Source organism: Pleurodeles waltl, chromosome 1_1 (assembly GCF_031143425.1).
Source record: "Pleurodeles waltl isolate 20211129_DDA chromosome 1_1, aPleWal1.hap1.20221129, whole genome shotgun sequence".
In the NCBI taxonomy this organism is placed as follows: domain Eukaryota; kingdom Metazoa; phylum Chordata; class Amphibia; order Caudata; family Salamandridae; genus Pleurodeles; species Pleurodeles waltl.
Window position 1 is genome coordinate 968,474,638 of NC_090436.1, and position 14,600 is coordinate 968,489,237.

Below are 14,600 nucleotides of genomic sequence, written 5' to 3' on the forward strand. Positions count from 1 at the left end.
TTTATGCAGGATTTGTTTAAATGCCTCGTCTTCCAGGGCATCCACCCTTAGACGGCAGGTAGGTATTGAGGGTCTTTATCCACTCCAGGCTAATGAGAGCATCAGGGGATTGTGATCTGATATGGTGCGACTGAGATATTCGGTTGTCATCACCGTGTTGTGCACTTCTGGCGACACCAAGAGGGTGTCCAGCCTAACATGTAAGGCATGTACCGCTGAATAGTATGAGTAATCTCTGATGTGTGGGTTGAGTTGTCTCCAGCAGTCTTTGAGGTGCCATTGTAGTTGCCAATTTTTTAATAGTAAGGCAGTTTTGCAAATTGGTGATTTTGGGAGAGGTGGGTGTGACCTATCCAATTCAATGTTAGCTATGCAATTAAAGTCACCCCCGATTATCTTGGGGCCCGCCATGAGTGGGCCTATGTCCCGTGATATTTTGTCGAGGAATTTCTCTTGATCTTGGTTTGGAGTGTATATTCCACTAATGGCTATCTCCGTTCCTTCTAATCTCCCTGCTATTATTACATACCTCCTGTCCTTGTCTATGATCTTGTGCAGCACCTGGAGGGGTACCCCGGGGCGGACCCATAATAACACTCCCCTTGCAAACGCTGAGTAAGTAGTGGCAAAGATTTGTCCTCTCCATCTTTTTTTCAGGGCATTAACTTCTTGTTCTATTAGGTGCGTTTCTTGTAAGATAGCTATGTGAACACCCCTTCGTTTAAGGTAATTATTCACTTTGTACCTTTTAGACATGTTATTTAGGCCTCTAACATTCCATGTTATAATTTTATATTGTGTAGTCATGGTCTATATTGCTGGTATGACATGGCCCGTGCCTGTATTCTTGTTGCAACGTTTGGAACCCTAATGCTAAGTTAGGTTTACTTAAAAGAAATCGAGAATTGCTTGGATCATTGCCCATTTGTGCATTTAGTACTCCAAAAACTAATTAAACTAACTCAGTTCCCAACTCCCCTTCCCAGGACCGGTATCAAGAACTCTCCCCGTCCAAACCATATTAACAGTCTTAGTTAATGTCCTATAGGTGGGTTGCGTGTCAAAGGCCGAGAGCTGTTGCCCCGGGCCGTTCCCTGGGCCCATCTGTGCTACTTCAGCTGCCCAGTAAAGTGCATTGTAGAGGTTTCGTTAAGTTCAGTTTCATAGTTTCTTTCGCCTAAGTTATGTAATAGTCTCGTACAAGCTCAGATCAATGTTCTTGGGAGATTTCAGATAATCTCATCTGCTGTTCTCGGAGTCACTGGGGGTAGGCTGACAAGGGTGTCTTGCGAGGACCTCGAGGACCCCTCACCGCCCGATTCGATATCCGAGACAACGCCTGAGGCGGGGGATAGCGGAGGGGTTCCTCCGCTCAGAGTTGCTGCTGTGTTTATGGCCTCTCTCCTCTCCTGCAATGACTGATGTCTTGGGGGTGCTGCCTCAGTAATCTGTTTCCTAGGTCTACTGCGTTTTCTTCCGGGCGCGCGGAGGGCTCGAGGGTTGGGGGCCTGTTTGGGCAAGTCCAGGTTTTCCAGCCAGTCTTCCACTGCTTGCGGAGATAGAAAGAAGTGCGTTGTCTTGTTGTATTCTACTCTAAGCTTGGCCGGGAAGATCATCGCGTATTTTATATTATTCTCACGTAGGACCCGCTTAGGTTCATTGAAGGAGGCCCTTTGTGCTTGCGTTCCTCTGGTGAAATCAGGAAATATCATGATTCTCTGATTCTCATACAGGACCTCACCTCTCAGTTGAGATTGAGTTAGTATGTGGTCACTGTCTTTATAATGTAATAGTTTTGCCACTATTATTCTCGGTCTGGTTCCAGGTGGTGTTCTGCTGGGTACTCTGTGGGCCCTCTCCACCGCAAAAAAAGCCGAAAGGCCTTCAGGCGCCACTGCGCTTCTAAGCCACTGCTCTAGGAAAACCTCCATGTTGACTGCCGATGATTCTGCTTCCTCTGGTATACCAACTAGTCTGATGTTACTCCGCCGGGCCCTGTTTTCAGCATCTTCCGCCCTTGTTTCTAGTACTTTGATCCTCGATGTGAGTTCCTGAAGCTCTGAAGATGTGGATTTCTGCGTTGTGGCCACCAGTGTGATATTTTTTTTGTTCGTTCCTACTCTTTCAGCCAATCTCCGGTGGTCATCTCGCAGTAGTGTGAAGTCAATTGTTAGGTTGTCTATTTTACTTTCAAGTGCCTCGCGGGATTCCCTAATGGCGAGGAGAACGGTATCTAAGGTGGTCACCTGTAGTTCCTGGTTTTTTTGTGGGCCTGCAGATTGGGATTGTTCAAGCGGTCTGGAGGAAGCGGCGCCATCTTTATGGTGTTCCTCTAGTTTTTTGGGTTCAGGCCGGGGTATAGATAGGTTTGTTCATGCAATTTATTGTGTTCCACCTCTAGATGGCATAACCTGGTCGTTCCCCTGGCTGGTTCCGGTGCTCTCCATCCCCCTCAAAAGTCGCGGATTTCAGGTCATTTGTAAAAGCTGGTTACAATCCGTTTTTCCCTCCAGCTTGTTACGGTTCTGTGGGTTGCGGCCTAGCAGGAAAGAGAAAACAGCCTATGGGTCCAGGCAGATGAGGGCAAGAAACAGCAGGGATATTGTTTTGGCTTCGCCAGTGAGCCCTCTGGTATTGATTGTGCAGTCAGTATTACCCTCTTTTCCAGAGGAGTGAAGCGTTTTCTGAGCGTGGTCAGTTTTATCTAGACTCTCAGGATCCTCTTGAATCTCTGCCAGTGTTCCTTTCGCTGTTCGGGGTGCTTCCACCACCCGCGTCCCTCCTCTGCCTTCGTGCCTCTTGTTGGGGGGGTGGGTTGCCCTCCACTTCCCCTCAATTGTTAGGGCCCCTACATTCTTCAGTCGCACTCTTATGTCGCTGGGTCGCGCTCTCACCGTGCCTTGTTTCCGCCGTCAGCTACCAGTAAGAGGTCCGCTATTAGCGGGGGGCTTTTTCCAGGATCATTGACCCAGCAGAGGTCCCGGTTTCCGCTCTTCACCTCATCTTCCCCGGTCGCGGTGTCATTTGGGTGTGGCCGCCATCTTGGATCTATGCGGCCGCAGAGAGAGCCGGCCAAGACATGGCAAATTTTCTCCCGATTTCCTCCACCGCTCAGTTTCGCTTTGGTATCTTCGTATTCTGCCGGTGTTCCGATTTCTGGACCTTTAGTCTAATTTGTAATCAGGCATTATTTGCCCGTTTTATACTGTTCGGGACCGGTTCGCGGCCCCGGAGCGCCACACTAAGTGTGCTGCTGCATCGGCTGCAGGCCACGCCCCCCACTAAATGCAACCGCTGATGACAACAACCTCTTCCCATCTACCATTTTGAAGTCACTCATCAACGAAGAAAACATAACCATTCTCTCTAAAGTAAACAACCCCCCTCACCCAATGACCCTTCCCAGAGGTTGGTGTCAGGTCACCCTGCAGAATGGAAAATGCCATCATCAGAATGCTGATGGAAGCTCCATGCATATACGATAGATGTGACTTTTCTCTTAGTACCACTAGACACATCTATAGCTTTCAACAACATGAACCTCCAGGCACTGCTCCACACCCCCTGATCCTTCCTAAGCAATCAGAATTATCCAAATGGACTCCTGCAGACACCCATCACTCCCAGTCACCTATGGCTTTCAACTGCTCACCAGCAGCATTCTATTGCTACATAGAACCCTTATGGGTCCACTCTGCTAATCATGGATCGCCCATTCACAAAACCACTGATGGCATCCATGCATATAGGTATTATCATCTATTCCTTGATGTCTAAATCATACTTAAAGGTGAATCCCATTGTCTCAAAAACCTCAAATGAGCAGCAAATCTAGTTATAGCTGTTAATAATGGAACTTGAAGAATTCACATAATACACTGTACACTAATTATCCCAGGTTCTACAATGACAGCCTTTTCTCTTTCAAATCCCACATAGCTTAGTAAATACAGTTACTGGTCCCAGCTTTCACTGTTGCATAGATTAAACCTTTCTTCAGACAAGCAGACTTTTCTTCAACTGTCCAAGCTGGTCTGGTAGCATACGGGCAAAGACAATATAGTATCTTGCTTTTCTGGTGTATCTCTGTAGCCCATAAAAAGTGTCTGCCACACAGTACCAGGCTTTAAACGACAATGATAATTCAGTCTTATATTGATCTGTTTTGATTGCCTGTACAAGCCTCATCATATAAAATGTTATGTTGGCTAAAACACTGCCCTAACTGATACACAAAGCGTCAGGCTTTGAGGTTCATGATGCAGTAGGAAAATATGCAGCCGAGATTTCTCGTTATGCACTACACTGTGAAGGTACTAACACTGTTGAAAATCCTCCTCCTCATCCTCCCTCTTGCTATTCAGAGAAGTGCTTGCAGTACACCTCTTATTAGAACACCAAGCAACACTACACTTTCTTAAATAACCTAAGTCCCTAAGAACCCAGCCATTGCCACACCGACTCTCTGCTTACTACCACTGTCCATTGTTACGTCTTGAACTATCATCAGATTATTCGATTCTTTTTCTGTAACAAAAGTAATGGCCTAAATCAGGTTTATGAGTAACATCACATACCGCAAGGATAATTACCGTCTCAGAGGTCCCACATCACTTTTAAGGGAGTGAGGAGGTCCTAAATGTTCGATGTAACAGCATTGTTACGCTTCTCAAATGTAGCTTAGGGTCCACCCCCCCCACAGGAAAATGAGGAGGTCTAAACAATACAGTGCTTGCGCTCATGGTTTTAGAAGGAAACCTTCTGCGGCGCTCCCAATTACCCTCTCGTTCATCTGGACATCTCCACAACATGCTGCGTTGGCCCTAACTAGCCTACGGTACAGAATTCACAGGTCCTCAGCTTTCAAGCTCTGCTTTGGTTCCCATTTGCTTAACACAATGATTTTACAATCATAAGCACCAGATACTGGACCTCTGTGGCAAAAGTACACCATTCCGGTGCAGCAAGGGAATGCATCAGACCACAAGACTTTCAAGATACATTTGCTCTTTGTTTCTGGAAAATGCGCGTGGCAAGGGGGTTCAGCGAATTAAGTGTTCACATATATGGTGGACCATTACACTACGAAAACCCCAGAAACACTGCTGATACAGAAAGCAGATTCCATTCATGTAATAAAAAGTTTGGTGATCCGTTTTCTTAACATTGTCGGTACTCGGTTAAGTGAATTATTACATACACCAAATACCCTCATTATGTTTCTTGTAGCTCATTATTCTACTATAGTTTTTGAAGATCATTACTGCGCTATAGTTTCCTAGACACTTTTGAATCCCTCATATAGCAATGTCTTCGCCTGATTGAATCATGACAATTGGAAGAAGGGGAAGAGACTACCCCCGAAATTATTTCCTAAATATAGGGCCCACAATTTATTTCCATGTGAGTGTTATATGTTTTGGGAGTGTTTAATTAGTTAGAAATTAGCAGTAAATTACTTTATGGGCAACTTACCGAAGTAGCATTGGCAACGAGATCGGTTTCGGTTCTTCCTGTCATCATGGCTGTGTGAACACGTATGGATTCGTAGATTGATGGCTCTTCCACTGCCCGGGGATACGGATGCTTTAATACGATTAGAGTACCTGCAAAAAAAGAGGAAACAGCAATGAAGTAGTATCAGACATTCTTATTTATACCTGTGTGGGTATCTTCACACAGCATGTGCTTTACTATAGAGGCATAACATTGAATTCTCAATCATTCAACTATATTTTATTTATGAATATGTAAATGGTCTGAAAAACATATTTTGACAGAGGTAGCATAGATGGATTTAAAAAGTCACTCTTGCAAATACAGAAAATGAAATACAAACACCGTAGCCGCATTTGTAATGAGAACATTCATATCCTTAGGGATACCAAGAGTCACAGATAACTAAAATTGGGTGCAAAAAGGAGTTCCTGATCAGAAATGACAACATGATTAGATTCTGGGAGCACGAACAGCATAACTCATGTGCCCGCTGCACACAGAAAGGATACACTTGGTCAGAGGTCGACCATATTCAGTTCTCTCAAGCTATTTTTTTTTACTGTACTAGCATTTTTTACTTCATAGATGTGCATAACCCTGGGAATGAGTTCTGTGGTGGTTATTACTGGAAAAGATTTAGACATGCATTCCATGTGCTATTGACAATAACAGAAAGGTTTAAAGCCCAAATTAATATAGAATTTGAGAACAATTGTGGGATGAGGAAGTATGTCTTCCTGTGCCTTTTCTCCATAAACGTTCAATTCCCTCCGTAGTAACTGTTTTTCACTTTGAAATTGAGTTCTCTAGAAGCCATTACTACTTGAGAAACAGATTCCTTAGATGAAGGCTGACAAGGACTACAAGTGTTTACTTAGTAATGGTCGGAGAAGAAAAGACAATGGGCTTCTGCAGGTGCCACTGAACATCTGTATGTCTGTGCAGATCCACAAGTGAGCAAAGCAATTCGGCATGAACCTCTAAGCAACTCAGACTATTCTAAAATAAATCTGAAGCTAAATGGAGGGGTTTGGAAAGTGGGGTAATGGAGGTCAGGAGGTAATGCAAGTCAGGAGTGGACCGAGTAAGGTTTTTGCTGTCAAGTGGGCCCTGAATATTTCGAGCTACTGAAATTCACGGTCCAGGTGTTGGTATGTGCTTGCTGTCATTGTATGCACACTCAGAATATTTCTGATGACTAACATTTTGTTTCTCTCAGAAACGTTGTAGGTATACATATGCCCTAAAGCCTATTTTGAGTAAAGTAAATGAGAGTAGAGGTGGATTCAAATCTTCTTGGGAGATTTGTTGCACCATGCTCATATTCATTACATGTTGATTGAAAATGGATTAGGTCACAAGTACTGAGTATTGCTCATTTGTCTAGGCATTTCTCTGATTGTGGTGTCTTTGCTTTAATTTTAGAAGAAGTACCTCAATCCATTTTGTCTTTTCATCTGAAGAGGAGACATAGCTTGGAAAAAGTGGCCTAAGAGGAGGTACTGGCATGAACAGAGATTTGACCCTCTGGGAATGACCTAGGAACGAAGGAGATTAAAGTTAGTTGGTGACGGTGTCTGTTTAAGAATGAGATTATAGAAAAGTTGAATGCTGAAGTTCAAGAAGGGTTTGAATCTGGATAAATGAGTAGCTCCAAGTTTACTTTGAAAGTTGAATGTAAGGCCAGTCGTATATTTATAAATTCTGCCACTGATCCCGTTACAGAAAGCACTGTAGTTAAAAGGCTAGAAGAAGTATTTTAAAATACTCTGTGTGGAATTCCGAGAGCTGGTAAAAACAAATCTTAGGTCACAAATATTGTGTCAAAATTATTGTGATGTCAAAAGTGTCATGGGGTAGACTATAGAAGGTAAGCACATCATCTTTCAGTTATTTAATAGTGTTTACTATAGTTGTACACAATATCTTTTTATGTAGGTTTGATAAATATTGCCATTTTATTATGCATCTATTAGTGTTATATTAATATTTGTGTTTAATTTGTTTAGTATAGTTTCTAAGGTTTGCTTGTTTTTTTTAAATTTAATCAGAAATTATTAATTTAGTATTAGGTGTGGGAATTTTTTAAAACATCATTTATTCTTTTCATTGATATTTATTGAAAGGAAATTTGATTATTTGTTGATTTGAAATTATTTGTTAATTGGTTGATCAGTTTATTTATTAAAATGTGTTGATTTTATATTAACTGTTTTAATTGTAATTATTTTATTTAACAAAATTGTACTTTTCAAAATTCTTTTTCATTGCTTGTTGGTGCTTGTTCTAGGGCAGTAGGGAGTCAAGTATTTAATTTTAAATATTTAAAATTGTTTAAATTATACTTTTCTTGTTTTTAAAAAATGTATTTTTAAAATCTTATTTTATTGGTTTTATATTTGATGAATACATTTATTCTTTTAAATATGTTTTACATTTCTTTTTATTCCATGTTTAAATATTTTATTAATAAAATAGGATTGGGAATAGTAAAGCTGACCCTCTAAAGTCCAACACTTTCCCTACTGTTGCTTATATGAGAGTGGAAATTAAATCTGACTCTTCTAAAGTCCAACACTTTCATTACATTTACATATGTTGGAAGTAAGTTAGTAAATCCATCCCTTCCAAAGTTCAACACTTTGCCAACAGTTGCTCAGACTAGAGTGGGAATAGTAATCTTGACCCCTCGAAGGTCCAACACGTTCCCTAGTTTTGCTAATGCTGGAGTGAAAATAATAATTCTGTCACCACTAAACTCCAACACTTTCCCTACTGTTGCTGAAGTTGTAGAGGGAGAAATGAATTTGGCCTCTCCATGTTTAATTATTTTATGTTTCTTTTTAAGTTGTTTTAATATAGATATAGATTATTTAAGGGTATAAGTTAGTTTATTGTAGTTATTTTTTTTGTTATTTTTGTTCATAGTTATTGTACAGATTTTGTATTATTATATTATTTAGTGTTTGATATTATTACTTATTATCAGGTTTATTATTAGTTGAGTATATTTTTGGATTTTTTTTGCAATTTATTAACATAAAGTGTAATAGTTAAAAATCGATATACATACCCATTTTAGGAACAAATTGCAGTCTTCTATGTTTTTGTTATCAATATTTTTACTTATTTTTTACTTTACATATAAAGTGTATAAAGTTGATATTCGTGTTCTCGATATTTATGTGCAATATTTTAGTTGCTGATATTTTTGTTTATGACATTTTGTCTGCCAACTATCTGATTACCAATAAAAATTAGGGTACACAGTGTTCTTGTAAACCGATGACTGAAGGGCCTGTCTTGCTAGGACATTTGGAGAAAGAAGCTCTTTACTTTGATGGGGAGAGGGCTCAATGTAACAGATAAGGACTGCCTACGAATTCCCAAAGTAAGCCAAGGCTCAGCTGGCCTTAAAGTATAAGGTTTTCACATTTTAAAGAACAGTTAAGTACGTTTTCTTAAGACTAACCAAATAAATATCAAAAGGAAATGATATGCGTGATTCTTGGTTGAAGACATCAAGGCCCATATTTATACTTTTTTAGCACCGCATTTGTGCAACGCAAACTTACAAAATACAATTGTATTTTGTAAGTTTGCGATGCTTTTGCGTCAAATAATGATGCAAATGTGGCGCAAAAAACTATAAATATGGGCCCACATTTCTTGATTCAGAAAAATTTAAACAAAAAAGTGTGAATTAGATAGGCCAACATCACTCCTAAATATTGACTGTGAAAATGTTGCATAATATGATTGTATTTGTTGATGGTGGGCACTATAACCTGTTAGGATCAAGAAACGTAACCATCACCTAGGAAAGGTAATTCACAATTTACTTTGACCTGGGAATATACAAATGTCTTTGTTTGTGCACTAGTAGTGAATACCACAGAAATCAAGACAGTGATTCATGAAGTAGACTTACCAGTGGGTGCCACAGTGATACTATGGCTTAGGTTAAAAACCAATAGCATCATAATTCTGATATGCTGCCAGAATTTTAGTAAGAGGCAAGCAGATTATGGGGCGATTATGATTTAAGTGGCCAGGAAGACAGAACCACCGAACTTTCACCAGAGAGGTTGCCGTCTTACTAGCTTCCTCCCTGAGGGCCCCATTATGGCTCAGCCCAGTGGGAAAGTGGCAACTGGTAATTAAGCCTGCAACACAAGCACCCTCTTAATGTGCACCATTTGGACAGCAGACAGTGTGCATTTACAAGATACTGGGCAGGGTGACGCCTGCATTGCAGGGGGGGCCCCCCTGTTGGCCCCTGCACCTGTTCTCCACCAGCCTTTTCATAGCGGTGAAACTGGCATGAAAAGGCCAGTGGAGAACCAGGTTGTAATCAGAAGAGTTGCACTGACTTCAGCACCCCCCTGGCTGATTTCAGCCCGTCAGGAACATCGTTCCTGGTGAAGACGGCGGTCGTTGGCGGTCAGACCACCAAACTCTTAATTTGGAGGTCGGACCGCCAAACCAGCAGCAGCCATGACCGTCACTGTGAGTCTGGCGATCTGTTGACTGCCAGACTCGCAATGAGGCCCAAAGTGTTTTTGATAAAGAAATGTACAAGGCAGTATTGCCATCTCTCCTGGGCCTGGTTCGATAATTATAAAAAAACGTTAGCACATAGATAAGAATCACATTTTTGTTTAGTGCCCTTTACTTTTATAGTGTGGGAAAGGAAGATACGGTTGCATGCAGATGCCATCATAGTTTACATGACTGACACCAGGCCAGAGGTGTAGCTTCAGAGGGAATTTTGGGTTGACACCCACCATGCCCCTCCCAGATAAATGCATTCTTTGCTTTGCAGTAGGGTCTGGTCGGGGTGACAGTCAGCTTGCTATGTCTGTGCCAGTTTTTCAGCCAAGAATAAAAGAGAAAACAGTGACCTTTAATGTAAAACGTTAAAGAGAAAGAAACAGAAATATCTGGTGGCTGAATTTCACAATGCTAAACCAGATAACCTGGAATCAAAACTAGCCTCCCTGCCTGTCCAAATTGTGCAATACCACACGTCGTCTTTTTTCTGTATTGTCACATGAGAGCAATTTTAAAAACTTGAGTTCAGGATGTTGCGCGGTAGAAGCATCTCCAATGTTTGAATTAATTAGACTTGAATGTTGCTCCATCTATAATGAAAATCTAGGCCACATTGAGGGTTTACATGACTACTGACTTGTAACTTAGTTCATTAATGGCAATGCTGTTGTGGGAGCGAGCCATTATTGCTTTTAGGTAAAAAAATGTAATCTATAATTTTTAATAAATGTTTGTCTACGCAGTGATATAATCTGGTGTACTGAAGTGAAACACTTCTGCTTGTTAAAGAAATACACTTTTTTGAAGAGACTGTATCACATTGTGTGTTGCATGATTTACATACTAAATGTTTCATGGTTTGACTCGAGCATGGACTCTTATAGCCAAGCCAGGCCTTTGGCATAGGTCGCCCTATTAATTGGCTGATGACCCATCGCTATTTGCAAACTGGGCTTAGTAGATGTGGCCATCAGTCACTTGATAACATGATCTGTAAAAGAAGAGAATGGAAACAAGGAGCCCAGTTCCTATAAACTGATTTGACAACTCTATCATCGAGGATTCTTGTAGGAAAGAAGAAGAGTGCCTGCAGTGAAAAAACATTTAAAATTAGTCATCCCAGGGCTTGGACTCCACTCCAGATCATGGTGTTGTATGTGACCGTAGTCATGAGTTGTCAGGAGGAACTATCAGATACAGGTGGCACAGACAAGGGCATAGATTCATGGGGGCATTTGTGGTCTGACATGGCCTAAATGCATTTTGTCTTGGTAGTGGGGTATGGGGACTATGAGTCAGGTCTGCTATGTCAGTCGTTTTTTCTCATTTCACTAACAACTTTTAACTTGTTAATTTTTTGTAGTAGAAACTTATATATATCGGGCCTTACTGAGAGTCTGGCGGAGGGGATTACTCCATCACAAACGTGACGGATATCCCGTCCGCCGTACTGCAAGTTCCATGGGATATAATGGAACTTGTAATACGGCGGGCGGGATATTCGTCACGTCTGTGACGAAGTAATCTCCTCTGCCAAACTCGTAATGAGGCCCATAGTGACTGGTTTATCATAAACATAGTAAATCTGTACCCACATACATAATCATTGAATAGGTGCAAATTTAAAACATTTTGGGATTCACAAACATTGGCAGTAGTAGGCTTGGAAAGCTGTGCAAGTCTCAGGTTTCCAGGCATATTACTGGTAATCAAACACCCAAAAGGTGACAGGATGAATGCTTCCAAGCTGTCTAACCAGGGGCAATCATTCAGGTTAGGTTTCTAATCCATTGTTATTCGCTTACTGTGCCCCTCCCTCAGAGAACCACCACTGGCAATCAGTACTGACCTGGTCCATTCCAAATCCTCATCATCTTACTGTTCCACCCTACAGCCTACTACTTTTTGAGTGGGGAAATTTGAGATTTACAGCCCACGAATCTCATTGACTAAGCTACGTCCCTGCCCCAGAAATTGCCTTCTCCATCTGAAAAAACAAAAGGTTTCTCATGTGCACCTAGATCTATATAGGGGTTTATCCCCTATTATAGATAAACCCCTATATAGATCCCCTATATAGGGGTTTATCCCCTATATAGATCTAGGGGCACATGAGAAACCACCATTTGCAACAGAGGTCATACTTTTAGTATGGTAAGAATTCAATGAGAATTAGTTGGTATGTTATTAACAAGAACCAGGACCAAATTGTGAAACGAAATTATGGCCGGTTGTTGACACATGTCAAACAGCTGTTTCATCACTAAAAATAGTCCCGCTTATGATTATTGGAAGAATTAACTTTATGGAAAAGCCTGTACTACTGAGAGTAAATTTCCTATCCAATGCCAATGTACTATATGTAAGAAACTCTGGTTTAAATATATTGTGTTTCAATTGTGGCCAGCCAATCAGACTACTTCGTCCCTCACCACATGGACTGGTCCCACAAGACTCCTTGGCCCTTGTGGGTGGAGGGTCCCAGAGGACGCCCAAGCCAAATAAAACCAAAACAAATGTATTTGTGCCACTGGTCACAAGATACTCCTAGGGACCCAATGAGGCCTCCCATTTGGTTGAAAAGGTTTTTTGGCCGACCATCACACCTTAGAGTAGACCCAGATATATGCAAATCAGGCTTGATCCTGCTCAGATAGAAACGGTCCAGGTCGACCTGCAATGCCACAATGGTGCGCCAATCAGGTTAACACCTGTCTTGGGTTGCTCGTGTTCCAGTTCAGGGAGGATCTGGCCTATTCTTTTGGAGAAGGGTCAATACTGGTTTGCATGTGGCTGGGTACAAACTGACGTGGCATGCTGTGCAAAATAACAAAGGGCTGGCAAGTGTGCCTGAATAATTACCAGTGGCTGATATTAATGAATTCTACTTTTTGCAGATGACACCTTAGTGGTGTCAGAAACGTCAAGTGGCTTGCAACACCTGGTGGATAGGTTTGTGGCTTTTTGTGCTGACCAAGGGTTGGTGATTAATCATTACAAAACAAAGTTCATGACTATTAGCCCACATAGGTCATTTGGGTTACAATAATGCTGGAGGGTAAACCTGTGGGGCACCGCCAGTTTGACCGCACATGGGGTAGCTGGGAATGGTTTTTCAAGAGGACTATTTAGCCTCCCTAAAAACAGTCCCCTAGTTCCACTGTGCCAGGATATGGGCATCAAAGCAATGGTCCATAAGGTTTGTCTTAGACTGCTATTGTACTGATGTAGGCTCAAACATACCCCCGCCCTAGATGACTATCATAAAGCTCTTCAAGAAGTGGTTTCACTGGATACATTTAGCAAGATTAAGTGGATAAGCTATGTTAATGATTCCTAAACCCTGCTTGGACTGGGAGAATTCTGATCTACTTCCCGTTGAATGAAATGTCTATCTGAGAATATCCTAAAGGATGCCTATTGGAGACAAATACAGTAGCAGGCAGCACCCTCGGAATGCGCACTGTCACTGAGTGCATTCAGAGTGTTGGGCAGGGGAGCCCCTGAACTCCCCATGACATGGGCATGGGCAGTGCAGGGGCTCCCCTGTGGCCCCCTGCACTGGCTTTCCGACAGCCTTTCCATGGCTAGGTCTACGCCATGGAAAGGCTGGTGGAAAGTTGAGTTGTAATCAGTCAGGTGGCACTGAGTTCAGCGCCCACTGGCTGAGTATAACTCAGGCTGCGGTCACCATGTCTGGAACCATGTTCCTGGCGGGGACAGTGGTCTTTAGGCGGGTCCGGCCACCAAGGTTGTAATGTGGCAGTTGGACTGCCAGAGTGCGGCGGTCCAACCGTCACCACGAGTGTGGCGGTCCTTGGACCGCCACACTCATAATGAGGCCCATAGTATTTACAGACTGTAGAAAGCCCATCTACTCTTTTGAAGAACTGTGCTGTATTGTCCACACGTGGACACACTTTTAAATGTTTTGTTTGTATGACATATTTTTCTATGAGCTCAGTGAGGCTGTTTTATGCTTTTTATTATGTTTTTTTTGTATTGCATATGTTATGTGTACTTTTGTGGTTGTAAAAACCGAATAAAGTATTTAGTGACTGACTGATATTAATTCAAGCAGTCCACCCATCACTTTTTTGTATACTTCAGTGTGACACCCTATGTGGACCAGAGTATGCCCCGATGTGGGTCTCATGCTCACTATGCAACTGGAACCAAGCTACACCTTAATTTCTTTCTGATAATTGAATGTGCCATTAGCTCCTATCACAACCTCACATCAGCAACTGTGCAAGATTAACAGCCAACAGTGCACAGCACAGCGGGCTAGCATAACAGAAGAAGGACACCAATGCAACCGCTGATGCCATCCGACACAAACCATCAAGAAGGGAGTTTAGTGCAGGCTTTTTTACAATCATCTGCCTCAAAAAAGGATCACAATAACTCTTCTGATTTTTCAAAATTCGAAATTATTTTTAAACCAGTTTCATAATATTTGACAATACAAGAAACCATGAGAGGAGCCTAACACTTACTCTATCCCGATGACCGCAAGATTGCTTCAGAAGGGAAATACCCACTGT

At 41.9% G+C, this 14,600-nt stretch overlaps 1 protein-coding gene across 2 annotated transcripts in view; it reads right to left on the reverse strand.

The window, feature by feature from the left end:
• Positions 1 to 14,600, reverse strand: part of DAPP1 (dual adaptor of phosphotyrosine and 3-phosphoinositides 1) — a 198,299-nt gene that overhangs the window by 52,835 nt on the left and 130,864 nt on the right. For both annotated transcript variants that reach the window (XM_069230233.1, XM_069230234.1), the window contains one exon: positions 5,476 to 5,606. In XM_069230233.1, coding sequence (XP_069086334.1) covers positions 5,476 to 5,606 — 131 coding nt within the window. The remainder of the gene's footprint in view (positions 1 to 5,475; positions 5,607 to 14,600) is intronic.